This window comes from Alosa sapidissima, chromosome 17 (assembly GCF_018492685.1).
Source record: "Alosa sapidissima isolate fAloSap1 chromosome 17, fAloSap1.pri, whole genome shotgun sequence".
NCBI lineage: Eukaryota > Metazoa > Chordata > Actinopteri > Clupeiformes > Clupeidae > Alosa > Alosa sapidissima.
In genome coordinates, this window is record NC_055973.1 from 1554562 (window position 1) to 1572349 (window position 17788).

General features: G+C 39.8%; 1 protein-coding gene across 2 annotated transcripts in view; it reads left to right on the top strand.

The window, feature by feature from the left end:
* dipk1c (divergent protein kinase domain 1C) overlaps nucleotides 1-9724 on the top strand; it is a 28048-nt gene extending 18324 nt beyond the window's left edge. The window contains exons 3-5 of one of the 2 annotated variants that reach the window (XM_042068044.1): nucleotides 5804-5968; nucleotides 6719-6781; nucleotides 6952-9724. In XM_042068044.1, the coding sequence (XP_041923978.1) occupies nucleotides 5804-5968; nucleotides 6719-6781; nucleotides 6952-7212 (489 nt within the window). In that variant the 3' untranslated portion in view covers nucleotides 7213-9724. The remainder of the gene's footprint in view (nucleotides 1-5803; nucleotides 5969-6718; nucleotides 6782-6951) is intronic. The other variant, XM_042068045.1, reaches the window with a different exon arrangement.
* The last annotated feature ends 8064 nt before the right edge of the window (nucleotides 9725-17788 follow it).

Genomic DNA, 17788 nt, shown 5'->3' on the forward strand with positions numbered 1-17788 from the left:
GTGTATCCTACCCACTGACCGAAGCAGGATCAATACAGCACAGAGGCAGGCTAACGAAACACTAGAGATTGTTGCAAACGTGTGTATAATGGCAGAGCCGGTGAAGAAGCAGCGAAAACCCTTGACGGAAGACGCAAAGAAAAGGAAAAGAGCTTCAGACCGAGCGAGGGGGAGTTTCGTAGAGAAAAAGCATCAGGCTTGCCTGGTGTCCCTTTAAGTTTTTCGCTAGTGACCATGTGTTTTAAATCACCAAGATAGAGCCCAATGAATGCAGTGTCACCTATGACATTGTTTTGACTGACAGCAGCTGGTGGATAAAATGACAGAGGGTGTTTTGGGAGAGTTGAGGGTGTTTTGGGAGAGTTAGGCAGTAAGGCAGACTTATCAGCAAATTACATACATTAATCATTCAACAATCTGCTACGTGGGTTTTATCATCTTCACGGTCATCAAAACTCTTGAATTAAACATAAACCTAATTTCAACACAGCTGTTAATGTTATGCATGTCAATTTTGATTAACGCACTGCAGTAGTCTATCTATAAAGCAAGGGATATTTGTCTGTATGTCTGTCTGTTCTTTGCAGGGGCGTGCAGAGACCTTTGAAGGGGCAGGGGCTCGAATTTTAAAAAAGGGCACATGGAACAAAATTTTCAGAAAACGTGTTAACTTTATTTAAAACTTAAATTGGATTACAACCCAATAGAGAATACATAGGCTACATGCAAATTATATAAAAATAAAACATTTTCCATCATTTAAATTCTAGCATTATGCTATTTCAATGATGATGGTGGGACAGGCTATTATATGGTTTAGCAATTTGCAAAGTAGTTTAATGTACTGATAAACATATCATACATTTTCATATTTATTCATTATGTATCAAGAAGAATGGGTGTAAATAGCAGACAGAGCAGTAACACATTTTTCTCATTTCTCTCCTTGGTTCTGAAAATTCAATAGGAGTGCATGTACTGTAGGCCTACTGTAGCCAGGGCACAGACAGATAGGTCTTTTCAGTTTTCATTAGGCTATTGTCTACACAGAGATCATAGGCTATAAGGCTACATGTTATTGATTTAAATTCAAAGCTAATTTTAATAGCCTAGAAATCTAGACGCATCCTAGCAGCAGCAGCAAATATGTTATTGTCTGGCTTTGTCAGGCTATAATTTTAATGTTTATCACAGATTCACGTGCTGTGCGTGGCCACTGAGTGAAATGACGCGTGTAGCCTACTGTAAACAGAGAACGACGTGTGGAGTTGGGTTAGTTAAACTACAGTAGCCTATGTCGTCGGCTTATGACGATTTAGAAAAGGTTTGCCTACTCTGTTTTATGAACTAGGTCTACTAACCTAAGCTACTATAACATAGTAACCTAAACAGAATATGTTATGAACGTTCAACCTTAGATTTTCGAAGCTGCCAGGTTATTGAAATGGATGGACCATGACATGGTTAAAACGGGTTTGATAGCCTACTTCATTAAACATGAAACAACTTTAACCATGTTATTCTCTGTCTCTTAGCTGAATACTATTGCATGTTCAGATAGGCTAACTGCCAAGTGCTCCCGAACGTCTCCTGCAGCACTGTGCCTGCGTGCACCTTCTGAGAGTTCACTGAATGTATGACGTCACGGATTGGTGGCCGCAAGGCATTTTAATTAACACAGAAAATGTTTATTTTTGTACATTTCTAATTTCACAAACTATTAATGAGACATTTTAGCGAATATTCACGTTGGAACTAGCGGAAGTACTACACATTTTAAAAAGTAAAAAACGGGTCTTGTAAAAAGGGCACTTGGACATCAAAGGGGCAAAAGGGCAGGTGCTAGAGCCCCTGTAGCCCCCCTTCTCTGCACGTGCCTGGTTCTTTGCATCTCTCATCTCTTTCACATTTGTCATTTTGACTTCATGTGAGTACAGTGTGCCAGTGAGAGTACATTGTGCCCAGGTAGGTCAACGTTTAGTGGATGTGGACCTCAAAAATATACCATGACCACTCCAAGCATAGCCTACTCTGGCACTTTGAATAAACGAAGAACAATCCAACAGCATTCTGAATTTACGAATGGTCACACTCAGAGTATTGAGGGCGTACTCTGGACACTCCAGCTGAAGAGACAGAGCAGAAGAACATGACATCAGTTTAGCTGGATAAAATGACAGACAGTGTTTAGGGAGAGTTAGGGTCAAAAGGCAGTTGCAGACTTATACAGACAATAATATAATTAATGTATAATTCAATATAATTCTTTGATTAAACATTTACCTAATTTCAAAACGGTTAGTGTTGTGTCCAGTTTGGTCCATAAAACAATGTTTGTTAGAGAGAGAGAGAATTATTTTTAACCACAGGGCATCCTTCTGTTTTCAGAGAGGCCAAGGGTACATTTTGAAGATATTCTACAAACAGGCACAATTTGTTTGGTCACTGTGCTAGAAGATCTCAATTCACAAAATGAGGAAGAAGGTGTAGAGTTACATTCAGGCGATGAAAGCATTTTTTTGACAACAATGTACCTATAATTAAACATTCAGAATGCAATAACATACATTTATCCACATATAGTTTATTCACATATATTAACATACATTCTGATGTTTGTACCCATACACAACAAAAATATATTTTAAATATATTTTCACAATATATTTTGAAATATATGTAAATATTGGCCCAATATATATATATGAAGAGTTTGGTTCCAAAACGCTATATACACCATTTTAATGAATTTTCATAAATATTTTTTTACATTTTGTTTTCCAAGTATCTTTACTCAATCAAAACAACACAACTGCAATTTTATTGATATTACCTGAACTACACAATTAAATAGGCTGACTTTTTAATGTTTTCAAAAACGGAGATATAGCGTTTTGGAACCAAACTCTTGGAACCAACAACTTCACAATTCCATGCAATTCCATGCAAAGGTCATCCTTACCATGGGAAAAAAAAGTTGTGCATACGCAAATAGAACTGTTGTTAAAATCTAAATTTAGGTCTATATTTTATTGTTTGTAACTGATCTGATTGAATTTGATGGAGAATGACACTCTTTTTACATCATAAATATGGTGTGCAACCATACAGAAACAACATATTTCACATGGTAATATTATACATATTTCAAAAGTGGATAAATGGACCCAATGTTCAAACAAATTGTGTCATTTGACAAATTCCAGATTGACAAGGGAATGGTAGAGTAATGTCTATGCTCAGCTTGCCTTTAAGAGCACAACTCCTTACATTTGTAAGGCTTTTGTTTTTAAGTCAGCAAGTTCCATGGCCATGTCACATCCATAACGTTTTATAGGAAAAGTTTATGCTACACATACAGTGTTGATGCGACAATGTCCATAGTGTCTGTGCAAAGCTGATTTATATCAATGTAAAGTGTGATGACCAAATTGTGCCCCTTTCTTACTTTTAAAACCTTTAATCGTGCGTTATGGATGTGACGTTATGGATGTTACATAATGTGAATTTACAAGACTGGGGACTTTATTATACCTCAAAGCCGATAAAACGTCTGTTCTGGTGGCATGTCAGTTTCAACGATTTTCAACTTAGTGTTTACAACTGACATTTCAAAGATTATAAGGTGGATCAAAACCACAGGGAGGCCTTGCCTAACCATTAGCAAAACAAACATAATATTAAAATACCTCCAGTAATTAGCCTAGCCATAGCCTATTTTCAAGTGGCCTAATAATGAAAATCTGAGAGATTATCTTCCTGTAACTGTCATACTAATGTTGTACAGTAACTGCATTATCGTGTTAGCTGGTGAAGATGGCTGACTTTGCAGCTGGAGTTAACATAGCAACCTCCTTCTTTTGCAGATCTGTTAAGCCTGCCGTTCACGTCTGCTTAACACAGTTTAATTTTAAATGTGACGCGATATGACAGCATTTGAAGTGTCAGGTCCTCTGTAGCTAATACCCACAGAGTAACATGAGTAAGGGCAGCAATAAACTAGATGTGTGTGTGTGTGTGTGTTTGCATGCCCACATGCGTATGCGTGCCTGTGTGTGTGTGTTTATGTGTCTGCATTCATGTGGGTGGGTGTTTGTGCATGTGTGTGTGTGCTTGCCTGTCTGTATGTGTTTATGTACTTGCCTGTCTGTATGTGTGCGACTGTGCGTGCGTGTGTGTGTGTGTGCGTGTGTGCATGTGCGCGTGCGTGCATGTACTTTATGTGTGCAAATCACAAATGAGTGGGTATGGGTTAGGTTCATGCGGGCTCTTGAGACTAACATACCATAAATATTTTGTCATCTTGGGTGCAACGGTTCAGGTAGGGCTAGTTATTTAGGGGAGTGGCCACCAAGTTTCATGTTCCCTGGTGTTTCCCGGGAATCACTGACCAAAATTGATGACGGTAAAATAAAAAAATTAATTTCTTTTTTATATTCTAAATGACTTGTCCTGATTCTTCCTGTGGATCATAGTGGGCACTGAGGAAGCAATAATTCCATCGCTAGTTTTTCATGATTACTATTTCAATTGTTTCATATCAAAATTCACTACTTAATTATGTGTTTCATGTAGTTTGTCGAGGACTGGTTCAGACACGTCACATCCATAACGTGAAACCGTCACATCCATAACGCCAGTTTTTCCTACATAATACATTACGAAAATGACGCATAGTTTCAAAAACACACTTTTTGTGTTCATTCAAGTCTCCTTCATGGTACATATATCATAGTTTCAGCAGTTTCCTTCAAAATTCACAGAGTTTGTAGAAAACCTGTAATCTCTCACAAAAGTGTGTCTATTTCATGTCACATCCATAACGCTGATAAAATGCCTTGTATTCTTAGGATGAAATTGATTATATGACATTTGAGGATTTCTCAGTATTCAGAGGACAGAGGTTGCATTAAAAGTTATGCAAATTAATTCACTGATACTAATTTTGCCCCCACTCTAAGGCATTTTGTTTACCAATATAAGTCCAATTGTCACATCCATAACGCTGGAACTGCCCTATATTTTTTCTGTATGGGTACAACTAGTCTGTTTAAAAAATGTAAACTTTAAACTGCAAACATTTTCCGTATCTAGTATGTTTTTATAGGCAAGTTTTGTTAAAGTGGAAGACAGATAAACACGTGTTGTTCCTGCAAACCATCTAAGATATGCACTCTGTAGGCTACTGTAATTCTGTGCTCAAGGCTGGAACACCCCACAAAATTTACATAGCCACAGTATCACCAAAAAACACTATCTAAGGGTGTCTTCAGGGTTTTTGCATGATATCTTTTTGTTTGTTTGATGGTTTACTTTTATGTTGTCTTGCTCTGTTTGTGTTGACTTTGTAAAGTGACCTTGAGTCTGAGAAAGGTGCTATTTAAATAAAACATATTATTATTATTATTATCTTACTAATTTTGGATGAAAAACTCCTTGAGTGCCTGTGTCCACCAATCACGTTTTTTGCGCCGACGGCGGCTACTTGCTATACAAATCCTATGAAGTGCAACATTCACAGGGCTCAGCACCCTCGGCGGAAAAAAATCCCTCGGTGCTGACCATTTTTTTCCGCAGAACTCAGAGTGCTGAAAGTTTAATTCTGGTCAACTTTTAGAACAGCGCTGGGTCAGTTAATGTCACTTCTCTCTCAACAACCATAATCTAGCAACAACAAACACTTGACCGAAGCGCTCCGAAAATGAAGTTGAAGGTGCTCTCAGCGCAAAAAACGTGATTGGTGGACACAGGCCCAAATGCTCTTTATTGTTTACGAACCCTCTATAACTGTGTTCTTTTGAAGGTGGTGGCTATAGATGTGGACATGGCTTTCTTTGAGCCAAAAATGCAGGATATATTAGAGCAGAACTGCACCAGTGACAGAGACTGTAACTTCTTTGACTGTGTCTCCAAGTGTGACACACACAAAAGAAAATGTGACTCAAAACGCAAAAACAGCAACCTGCAGGTAAGCTATAATTGCATATTATTCAGATGTGGACCCAGTAATATACACAAATATAACACAAAACAAAACAAAACATAGACAGATTTATGGTTAGGTGGTCTTCAAAGCAAATGCATTACAGTTCACATTTCAAGAAAGATATGTTTTTATTTTGTAGTGTCAGCTACATTAACTTGGCCAAGAAAGCCAAATAGGAACAAACTGGGTATGGGTTCTCAGCAACTTTTCAACACACTAAATGTCAACTGATTGAGTAGATTAAAAGGATTACTAGGATTGCCGAAATGTTTAAGTATATAGGTTGTGTGTTGTGTTTCTCTGTGCTCTCCACATTGGAGACTGGTTGAACTTAGAAACATTAATTCTTGATTTACCATCTAACATTAGGCAAGAGTGGTGTGCTACTACTTCATTACAAAACATCATTGCCATCATTGTATATTCATATTAGCTGAGGGGAAACTTAATAAATGTTAAAATGTTAAAATTTGTTAAAATGTTAAAATTTTACAAATGAAATTCAACCAGGTACAGGAAGAGAGATTAGCATACACAAAATGTAGCATCATTTTCATATTTACTTAACAATGCCTAACTAATTAATTGTTGGTTGGATGAACCAAAGTCTACGTATAAAATGTGTGCATAGAGCCCCAGTGAAGCAGACAGAAAAGCACTCACAGTTCATGATTCAGTTCAGTTAATGAGTCCACTGACCCTTTCCACTCCATTATGCTGTCTGCCTTTAAGAACAAAAGAGGCTTTGTGCTGTGGCTGAGAGGTCAAGCATCATGCCATCCTTCAAACAAATGGGTAATGGGAATATGGCTGATGATGGCATTGCTGATAATGAAATGAAGGTTATGCTTGAGATAACTGACCCAGGGGGTAATTTTCCTCCCCCTTCCTGGGGCTCTCAGTCTGTCACCCTCCATGTCTGGTCGTATCTCATCCTTCTTTATTCCTTTCTCTGCTTTTGATAGGTGATCTGTGAGAAGATCTTCAGACCTTGGTTTTCTCCCACGGTCCTCGGTTCCAAGGCAGGACTCCCACTGCAGGTGGAACTACAGAGTGCAGTGCAGGAGTGTGCTGAGACTGAAGGAGGCCTGGACATAGAGTATGGACGAGCCATTAGGCAACGCCTCTCCAGACTGCTAACACACCTCCTGCAGGAAAGTGCTGCCAACAAGCAGGCACAGGAACACATAAGATCAGGATACCCTCACACTGCATTAAACTTCTAAGTTTTCAAATGGGGTTCTGACATCATAGAGACAGCTTTAGTTTCTGCAGTTGGAACAATGAGCAGTTATCCATGCCAATCTACTCTACTTACATGGAGTTATTAAATGATATCCTAATAGGATGCAATGGAATAGTTTAGTCCATGGCAATTCTCATTCTTAACACATTTTAGCAAATAATTATTAATACAGTTTTCACTGACAATGCACTATAAAATACAAAATAAACATTTTTTTCAAACATAAACAGGAAAGGTATTACACTTGTTGTCCTTAAGGTTAGAGGGGTGAACTTAACACAGAGTCAAAGAACAGGTTAACTGTTCGAAAATGAATTACTCAAATATTAATATCCCTATTCGGTTATCCAATGCATGGAATCATGGGAAGCAATCAGAAAAAAAAAGTCACATGACTGTCGAAAAAAAAAAAGTCAGGTGTGGAAATATTTTGAATGCAGACTTTGTAACATAAAACTTAAGGAAATTCTACATGTTTAATATTAAATAGTTTAAAACGCAAACATTCGGTCTAGAATAAAGCTCTTGCAATGTTCTTTAACCCAGTATGCTACGCAGAGTTTTGTCAAAGGTGGGGGTTTTCTATAGTTGATGAGTATGTGAAGCCAGATTATAAAGTTCCCTCCTGTAAAACCATAACTTCAAGACTGGAGATTCTTTATGAAGAAGCTGCTGTCTCAAAGGTAATGCTGCAATTATTATTTGATTCAGAGATGTGCACAGCCGATTGCTATTGTAAACACAATAAACAGTGCATCTGTTTTGCACTTTCTTTGTTCTGTTTTATGTAACATATTTGTGCGTAGTGCAGAGAAAGAAAAGGGAGACTGACTTTAGTCTACAGTCTAATGAAGGCTAAAACAGTCTGATATCATTGCAGACTCATCACTACTGGAAAGACAAAAAGCCATAGATAGCTTTAACTCCTTCCTTTAAATAGTTCCTTCCATTGCATCCTCAAAGACAAAAGTTAGCTCAATAAAGTAGGTAATGCACTCACCCTCAGGATATGCCGTGTCTGGTTTCAAAAGAATCACAAGTTGCCTTCTGATATCCACCAGTCCTGTGCTTTGCCCCATCTTCCTGTATTGCTTGTATTTGCCTCATGTTCACATTTCTATCCCTCTTGCACAAAAGAGATTCTACTGTCCCCGTTACAAACTGTAAAAGAGTTAAACTCAACTCTCTTGTTCTCAAGCAAACATAATTGTGCAGCAACCCTGAGTAGCTACAGTACATACACACCATAGCCAGCCTGGTCAGTTTATTACCGGACTGAATACTTTGTGGAGTAGGAAGAATATAATAAATGACTCCTACAATTAATTTAATGCAGTTCACATCCATGGCCCATAGTTCTATCCAGCTGATCTTCCTCCTCTCAATAACACTTTGCTTGATACCACTGCTGATTGTTTAGCTTCCTCTTCTTCTTTACAACCAAATTTGGTTACTTTCTGTTTCTTCTCATGTGCTGTAACTTCACCCCAAGCTCTCCCCCTCTGCACCTGCCCAACAATATTCCTATGAGCATGCCTGACTGCTTCCTATTGATTCCACTTCTTCCCTGTGGACTGGGACAGTGTTCTTGATGACTGGATTCATTAATATAATAAAATGTGTTTGATCAACTGAGCAATATAATTGTCTGCTGACATCACTGCTGCTACTGTCCTATAAGTAAGGGATAACGGATGACACGGTGTTCGGTTCACACAGAAATAAATGCACATTTGAGGTGGTAAAATGGCCCCGACGCGCCAGCGGAGGGCCATTACACCTCGTAAGTGAACCCAACACTGTGGAGTCCATTATCCTGCTTATACCACTGTTGCAACTTGCGTTATGTTCATTATTGTTATAATTTAAATGTTTTCATTGCTAAAACTGTCTTGTTTGTAGAACTACATCTTACTCATTTCTCAACTTGCATGACAAACTGCCTTTATTAATTTTAAATGGATGGTTGCTATGGCCAAAGGCCAGTCGTTAGTTCCATCTCTCCTGTTGTCAAGCGGGCATATCCCAGGATTCTGATGAATCTCAGCTTTGAAACATCGCTAATATAGGCTACTTAGCCTACTGCCATGCAACTAGCCAAAAGCCACCTCTGTCATATGCTACAATGTTGCTATGTTCTAAATGTCTGTATTTTACAACTCTGATGCAACGTGACAGTTCATTTAAACTTCACAACGAGTTTGGCAAATTGATATACAATATATAGCCTATAAGTGTGATACAGCTAAAAATACTGGAGCTACTTCACACTTCACTGGTGTGCAAATTACCTACGGTTATTTCACGTTTTAAAGAATGCATGACAATGGGAAATTCAACCAAGCAGTGGTATCACATTTTGATAATGGTCACTATGTATTGAGAATGAAAACTCACAACCTGTAACCAAGACATAACATTCTGTAAACGAGAACACTGTCATTTATGTCAAGATCTTATAAAAGTGTTTTACAAGCATAATTCAAATGCAACCCAATGGTTTAAAAACTGTGTCATTAATATCAAACAGGTTTGATACATGCAATTCACGAATGGGCAATCTCAGAACCGTTCAAAGACCGCGGTGAGGTGACAACTACAGCTGGCACCTCCAATACAACCAAAACAAAGGAGACAGACATAAAACATGTAGACAAAATACAAGTGACATCAATCCATAGTTCCACAGGCTCAGTGGCTATTAAAAGCAAGTCTGAAAAGATGGGTTTTTAGCAGCGATTTATAAACAGTCACAGATTTTGCTGATTTGAGGTCTTGTGGTAGACTGTTCCAGAGGCGTGGTGCATGAATACTGAAAGCACGGTCACCTTTCTGTGTGCAGGAACGGGGAGTGCCCAGGTGAGCGTGGAATGCAAATCTTAGTGGTCGTAATGGAGTGTAAACTGCCCATTTAATGATTTAAAAACAGTCAATGCCACTTTAAACTGGATTCTAAATTTAACAGAAAGCCAATGCAAGGCCACCAGTACTGGAGTGATATGTTCTTGTTTCATTTTCCCAGTAAGAAGTCTAGCAGCTGCGTTTTGTACTAACTGTAATCTTGATGATGTGTGATGAGTGATGATTAATTGATTCTAGTATAAGGGCATTGCAATAGTCCAGTCTGGAAGTAATAAAAGCATGTATGACTTTCTCAAGATCCGCTGCAGTTAAAAATGATTTTTGGCTCTCTTAAGGCTTTATAGCCCAAAACTTCACCCGCCACTTGACAGGAATTTCCCTACAGGCACCTACATTGTTTAGTTTCATAAAGGAAAGTTAAGTCAAGCCAACCTGCTCTCACAGAAATCCGTGAAATGTCCACGGGCCCGTAACTCAAAATCCGTGTAAACATCACGGAATCACCCAAACTTCTGTGATACGACCATGGATATAACTCCAACGCAAGTCAATGACACTAATCTTCCGTGGTCCACACACGGATGCCCGTTTCAATGACAGAGTAGGCTACAGATTTCATTCCGTGATGTGACCACGGATATAACTCACTCATTTTCTGTGATCCACAGATCCCGTTTCAACAACCGCATGCAATGTTCACTCAATGGACGTTGTTTTCTCATTTGGAAAACGTAACTGTTTAATTATTCGGGTCGATTTTTTTTCACCATGGGCCTATACCTAAGTGATGTTAACCTGACAGTTACAGCATTGTCCTGTCGTTATAATAATTCATTTTGATGATCCCATAGCCTAGCCTTCTTTTGCTTAGCAGCTAACCGAAATTCTGTGACGGGACCACGGAGCCATCCGTGGTCGACACACGGATTGTTTCACCCCGTCTCATTTACTGGACGTTGATAAATGTTGTTTGTTCATTTAGAAACTCTTCAAGTCGACTGTGTTTGCAATAGCAATGTAATTAACCTGACATTTTGTCTTGTCCTGTTGTCATACAATTGAAGTCTTACGCAGCTTTGCTGCTTGGCCCCCAATAATAATCCTTGCAGAAACAAAAGTGCTTTCGCACTATCCGGTGCTCGGGCCCTAATAAATAATCCTACAGAAACAATAGGGCTTTTGCACCATCCGATGCTTAATAGCAAAACATAGCTATAGGCCTACCTACAACTGGAATAAGATTGGCAAAAGGCCCTGGAAAAACTTTGGAGAAACTTCAGGGAATATATTAAATTGAAACCTTTTTTTTTTTTTTAAAAACACTTTGATGATTCACATAAAAAATGGGAATTATGGGGAGGCTTCTTGACTGCTACACATCAACACAGTTCAGGTTCAGAGTTCAAGTAAATACTGTCAATAAAGACTAAAGGGGAAGAAAATTCCATTTGCTGGAGCACGACACAACATGCCTTGCACACAGGAATGTGTGTCTGCCCTGAAGCAGTGATCATGTAGTCAGAGTATTCCTGCACAATCCACAGTTTAAAGAAAATGTCCTCCACACCTGTATACCTATCTCTGTCATAATATCCAATAATAGCAGTGAATAATAGCAGTGGTTGTAGTAGGTAAAGTACAATAAATACATTCTCTTTTCAACATTCTCAATTGTTCTTGTTTGATGTTTTTTGTTTATGTTTGATGTTTTTTGTTCTTGTTTGTTGTTTTTTTGATGGATCATGGATGCAGTTAATTCAAATGGCAATTAAGCATGAGGCCACAAATACGTAAGGGATAATGTATTGTCCGCTGGTAATTATCAGAAAATAAGTCCCGACAGGGAGAACAGAAACACGACGCGCAGCGGAGGAAGGGACTTATTTTCTGATAATTACCGGCGGACAATACATTATCCCGCTTTTTACACGGCTACTTGCCAAAACGGGAAAAGAAACCTAACACAATGAATCTTTAAAAATGATTTTGCTACCGTTTCGTGTCTTCCGCTGACAAAATAAATAGTTTGTCACACAGATAGAACTTGACAGTTTCAGGTGTTGCGTGGCAACGTCTTACTAGCTTACTTTGCTCTGCCCTTTCTTGTAGAGTGCATCAGTGGTGGCTGACCAGTCCAGTTTATTGTCCAGGTGGAGACCCAGATACTTGTAGGTGCTAACCACCTCCACATTGACCCCATCAATGTGAACTGGTAGCAGAGTGGGCTTAGAGCTGCGGAAATCCACCACCATCTCCTTGGTCTTTGAAGTGTTAAGTTGAAGATGATTGAGTTTGCACCATTGCACAAAGTCCTCCACCAGGCTCCTGTACTCCTCCTCCTGCCCGTTCCTGATACACCCCACAATTGCAGTATCATCAGAAAACTTCTGCATGTGGCATGACTCGGTGTTGTAGCAGAAGTCAGATGTGTACAGGGTGAACAGGACTGGAGAGAGCACAGTTCCCTGTGGCGCTCCGGTGCTGCAGATCACAGTGTCAGAGAGACAGTTCTTCAGTCTGACGAACTGTGGTCGCTCGGTCAGGTAATCTGTAATCCAGGTTACCAGGTGAGCGTCCACACCCATCTGCAAGAGCTTGTCTCCCAATCTGAGGGGCTGGATGGTGTTAAAAGCACTTGAGAAATCAAAGAACATGATTCTCACAGCACTTTTCCCCTTGTCCAGGTGGGAATGTGTCCTGTGTAGAAGTGATGGCATCGTCCACGCCCACTTTCTCCTGGTAAGCAAACTGTAACGGGTCTAGTGCATGGCGTACCTGGGGTCTGAGCATGCCTAAGACCAATCGCTCCATTGTCTTCATCACATGTGATGTAAGAGCGACAGGTCTGTAGTCATTAAGCTCACTAGGGTGTGGCTTCTTAGGGACAGGGGTGAGACATGATGTCTCATAGGTTGTTAAATGTCTCATAGGTTGTTAAAAAAGATTTAACATAGGCCCGAACGTTGGGAAGGCCCATTCATGTGAATGGAACTTTCTGCAGCACTCTGAAGAGTCGTGTAATAAATAAATATATAATATATAACACAAATACACATCTGACTCCACTCTACCTTTTATTGTGGGTAAATAAATATTTACGCCTAGACCACACACAGACATAAATAATAATTATTTAAAAGAACCATAATACATTATGCAAGATTGTGGCCAAAACTGGTACTGCAATCACTTTCAAATGACTGGAGAGCGGTGTATCCCCTCCCCCCTGACTCAAGGTTACAACGCACTACGGACTTTGTGATTAGTAGATAGGTAGAGGGTGGCGCATCAGGCCAAAAGACAACATGACATGACAAAACACAACATCAACATCAGTTAAGGGCTGCAACTTTTTAAATGACAATATCCTGGCCGGACTACTGTTGTCAGTGATATAAGTATTTGAAATAAACATGATTTCTTAAATGGACACCAGGCAAGCCTGATGCTTTTTCTCTACGAAACTCCCCGTTAGCGTCTGTACGAGTTGATACGTGTGCAAGCCCTTGCTCGGTCTGAAGCTCTTTTCCTTTTCTTTGCATTTTCCGTCAAGGGTTTTCGCTGCTTCTTCGCCGGTTTTGCCATTATACACACACGTTTGCAACAATCGCTAGCATTTCGTTAGCCTGCCTCTGTGCTGTGGATGTGTAACAGAGGTCGTAATTCGTCCGCCGCTCACGTCCCTCGAAACCGCCACCTCAACACACACCGGCATGGGAGTTAAATGCTCTAACCACTGAGCTAAAAGCCCAGGCTTCCAACTCAGCGGTTAGAAGCGTTCTTAAGGTTAGGGGTGTGAGGATTTAAATGCGCAACTAGCATGCTAGCTCAGATCGCCTCCGTTACAGATGCAGGATGTAAACTGATCCTGCTTCTCGCGATGTCTGAGACTTTGTGAGACTGAAGGCTGGCAGGTACGATACACTGAACTTGATATTCTTCCTACAGGCAGTCGGGGCGGGCGAGAGAGTCTTCATTCACCCTGTAATGAGTCATTTAACCATATACCGACTTACGAAGATGATTAATTAACATGAAAACGTTGGCTGGTGTCCCTTTAATGTCTAGTGACATATTAGGGCCATTTTATGATTAATTGAAATACATGTCTTACATACGGTTCCCTTAAGATTAGATTGTTGCACCGTTTATGTCTGTGTCACTTAAAAAGACGTTTGAAGATAAGAAAGAGGTCGAGTAAGAAAGTGAGGAAATAGGCTTAAATAATAGCCTGACGTAGTCATACTCAATTCTAGTCAGAATATGAGTCTGATACTGCTCCATTGGGACATAATTATGGGGCGTGTTTCAACCGATACAGGGGGGGAATGCCTCTGCACTCAATTGGATAGACCTAACCAATCAGAGCAACGAAATAGCTTACCGTGAGGTGTAGGAAGAAAACCCTGAGCGCCGCCGTTGTAGCAGGCAGCTCACTGCGCCGGGATTAGTGTGTGCTTCACCTCACTGTGTGCTGTTTGTGTTTCACTAATTCACCGATTGGGTTAAATGCAGAGACCAAATTTCCCTCACGGGATCAAAAAAGTATATATACTTATACTTATACTTAAAGCCTGATTTGATTGGTCCGTCCGATCTAGGGCGAGCATACTTGCTCCACAATGGAGCAATGCCAGACAGAACTTCCCGACCTCAAATGTTGTGGGCGGGACTAAGTTCGGAATGGCACCCAGGCTACTTAAATAACATATACATGTAAGGCTTATATTTTGACGCAGCACAGACTAAACTACATGTTCCTTTCTCTGCTGTTACCTCATAGGTCTAATAAAATATAGGCTAGCTTTCACTTAGCAAAGATAATGGCAAACTATTCTGGTAACGTCTCGTTTCATAACTTGATTGCATTTTTGTCCTCTAAAATCTGATTCATCACAAGTAAACACAATAAAGAATGGGAACGTAAGTTGGATTCTGTAAGTTGAACTCTGGAGCACTCGTAGATCTACGAGTGTTTTCACAACGCTCTTAAGCTACGATGGTTTCGGGAAACAGTCGGCAAATCTTAAGACGTTCGTAAGAGGGACTTTACGATGCTCTTGGGCTTACAATGCTTTCGGGGAACTAGGCCCAGACCAACCTTACGAACGTGTGACTTACAAAAGATAAACTTAGCGTACGAACGTGTCGGGAATCGTGCCATAACATTAAGAGAAAGGTTAAGGAATAGGTTAAGAACTACTTAGCGATAAGAACATTTTGGGGAACCGCCCCCTGCTTACTTGCATGTCTCAACCTGATGTTGCTAACCTACCTAGGCCATGAAAGTAAGTTAATTAAGGCCTACTTGGTTTATTGACATTTGAGTAGGCTATGCAACCCATTGGCAAATGTTTACATCTGGAGATGTCCTTTTAGCTCGTGTCATGTTTGCTAGCTTGTGGGCTTAGTTTGTGTACTGCTACCAAAATCATTGAAATAAATAACATTGCATGACATTTACCTCTTCTATGATACAAGCATTATTTTATTCGAGTTATTTTTTAACATTTATTTTAACTAATGACAAAGAAAATCCCGAATTGCATCCACATATCGTAATGCACTATGTAAAAAGTTATTTCCACTCATAGCCGAAGCCTTCCACTCAGAAATGTAAATAGACTACTCTCACAGGGCTCTACAGTGCGCCCATTTCACTCGCACATGCGAGTAAAAATGATGCCGTGCAAGTGCAAAAAAATATTTAGGCGCACTGGTGCGAATGACTTCTAACCATGTCAATGTTTGTCTACAAAATACACCGCAACATCGAGAAACATTACTGGTGCAAACCATAGAATCACGTCGCGAATGCAGCATAAAAACTACACCTCCCATGAACGTTAACAGTTTCGCGTTGTGACTCGCTAGTAGTCGCTTCTATCAAATCCAAGAGCGCGCAGAAAAAGCGGAAAGTTAGACTAGACAGCCAAGATGCAAAGATGAAATTAGTTCTTCTATCCACCGAATTCATTGGATATAGGAGGAACAGGATGAGATTCTGAGAATGCAGTGAGAGAAGGAAAGATAACCTAACATGCCTTTTAGCCCAGCTGACGTATTGGCTGCAATATGCAAAATATAGCTGTAGCGAACCGGCACAAAAGTAGCCTCCCGTAATACTCCCATTTTATTCAAAGGTAGAACGCTACTGACAACTCCAGGCTTCCACGCATGCTTGTTTGTTTACACCGAATACAAGCTTAAGTGCAAAACGAAAGTAGGCCTAACGTTTGCCTACTGCCCCTATCAATGCAGATATTTCAAATAAAAACTAAAAGTATAAAACATATATCCTTGATTAGCCTATGTTGGGTTTTGTGGAAGAGAAAATGGACTGTTTTAGTAGTAGTATTAGGCAGTATGCAGTCAGATAGGTCACCATGGGCATATTTGGTTTAGCTATAGATGGATTCACAAATAAATAAATTAGCCTACATTTGGCAGGATACTTGATATACAGGCTAAATGCAAAAATGGCAATGTATTTCTGCCCTGAAGAAATTGAACAGCGCCCCTGCTGTTTGTCTATGTAAATCTGTCAACCGATAATGGAACTGCAGCCAGAGCGCGGTTAGTAGAAGATCGGGGGGTGGGGGGGGGGGCATATCATGCTACTGCCCACCCTATACGATGGCAGAACTTACTGTAATAGGGAGGGAAAGTGAAAACCAGCGCCCCAAGTGGTTGAAAGAAAAAGAAAATTGCTCCTTTTGTTTCATAAACGAACTACAAAAGAAGTCACGTGACTTTACCCTTCAACGTTACTCAAAATAGAGACATTTTTGTAATCATTCCATATTTAGTGTAGTCATTCCATATCAGAACCCCTGAAGTATAATCCAAATACAAGCATGAAACCTCAAAGTGTTACCTTTCATTTGAGACCAGGATTATGCTTCTACACTAAGGGGTTCATGTGCAGTAAGCATTTGATTGTCAGTATGCATTTTGGATAACAAAAAGTCCTATGGGGAGTATCCATAGGCATTTTACAAAACGCATGGGCATACCTTGGCAAATAATAGTCTAAAGCACTCATATTTTCATTCTATATTGATCTACTTTTGCACACAACTTCACAAGACCTGGTGCTGTAATCCGGCAGAAAGAAAAAACTATATTCTAGCCTCTGTAACTCTTTGTGAGTACATCACACATTTATTGTGACTGTTTCCTACGAAAACTAGAGGTTCTCAGCTTTCTATAGAGGTCCAACATTTGATAGTAGGCCCCAGAAGAGGTGGGAACAATGGCCTTGTAAATAGGCACAGTGCAATTTCAGGCAAAAACTTGAAATTCTTTTTGAGAGTTAAGAAGTTAGAGATTAAGCGCCCAAACATGTGACGTCACATGCAGCTGTAGTTCCTTATCACCATGTTACGACAAAAACTCAAAACAATTCAACTGATCCTTAAAATAAGGTATGACCACTTGAAGCAATAGAGGTGACCCCAGTGGCAACATATGGAAGGCATTAAATTAAGATCCCAATGTGCACCGAGATATATTTTTTCTAAAAAAAAAATCCCATCCACTCCGCTAAACTCTAGGAACGCAACCACTAGATGGCGATGAGATTACTTTCCCTCCCTATATGTAGCCTACTGTATTAGTCCGCACGAAGTTTGTGATGTCAGACAGACCGTTGAAAAATGGCGAGTGAGCAGCGTGTATGCAATAGTGTGGAG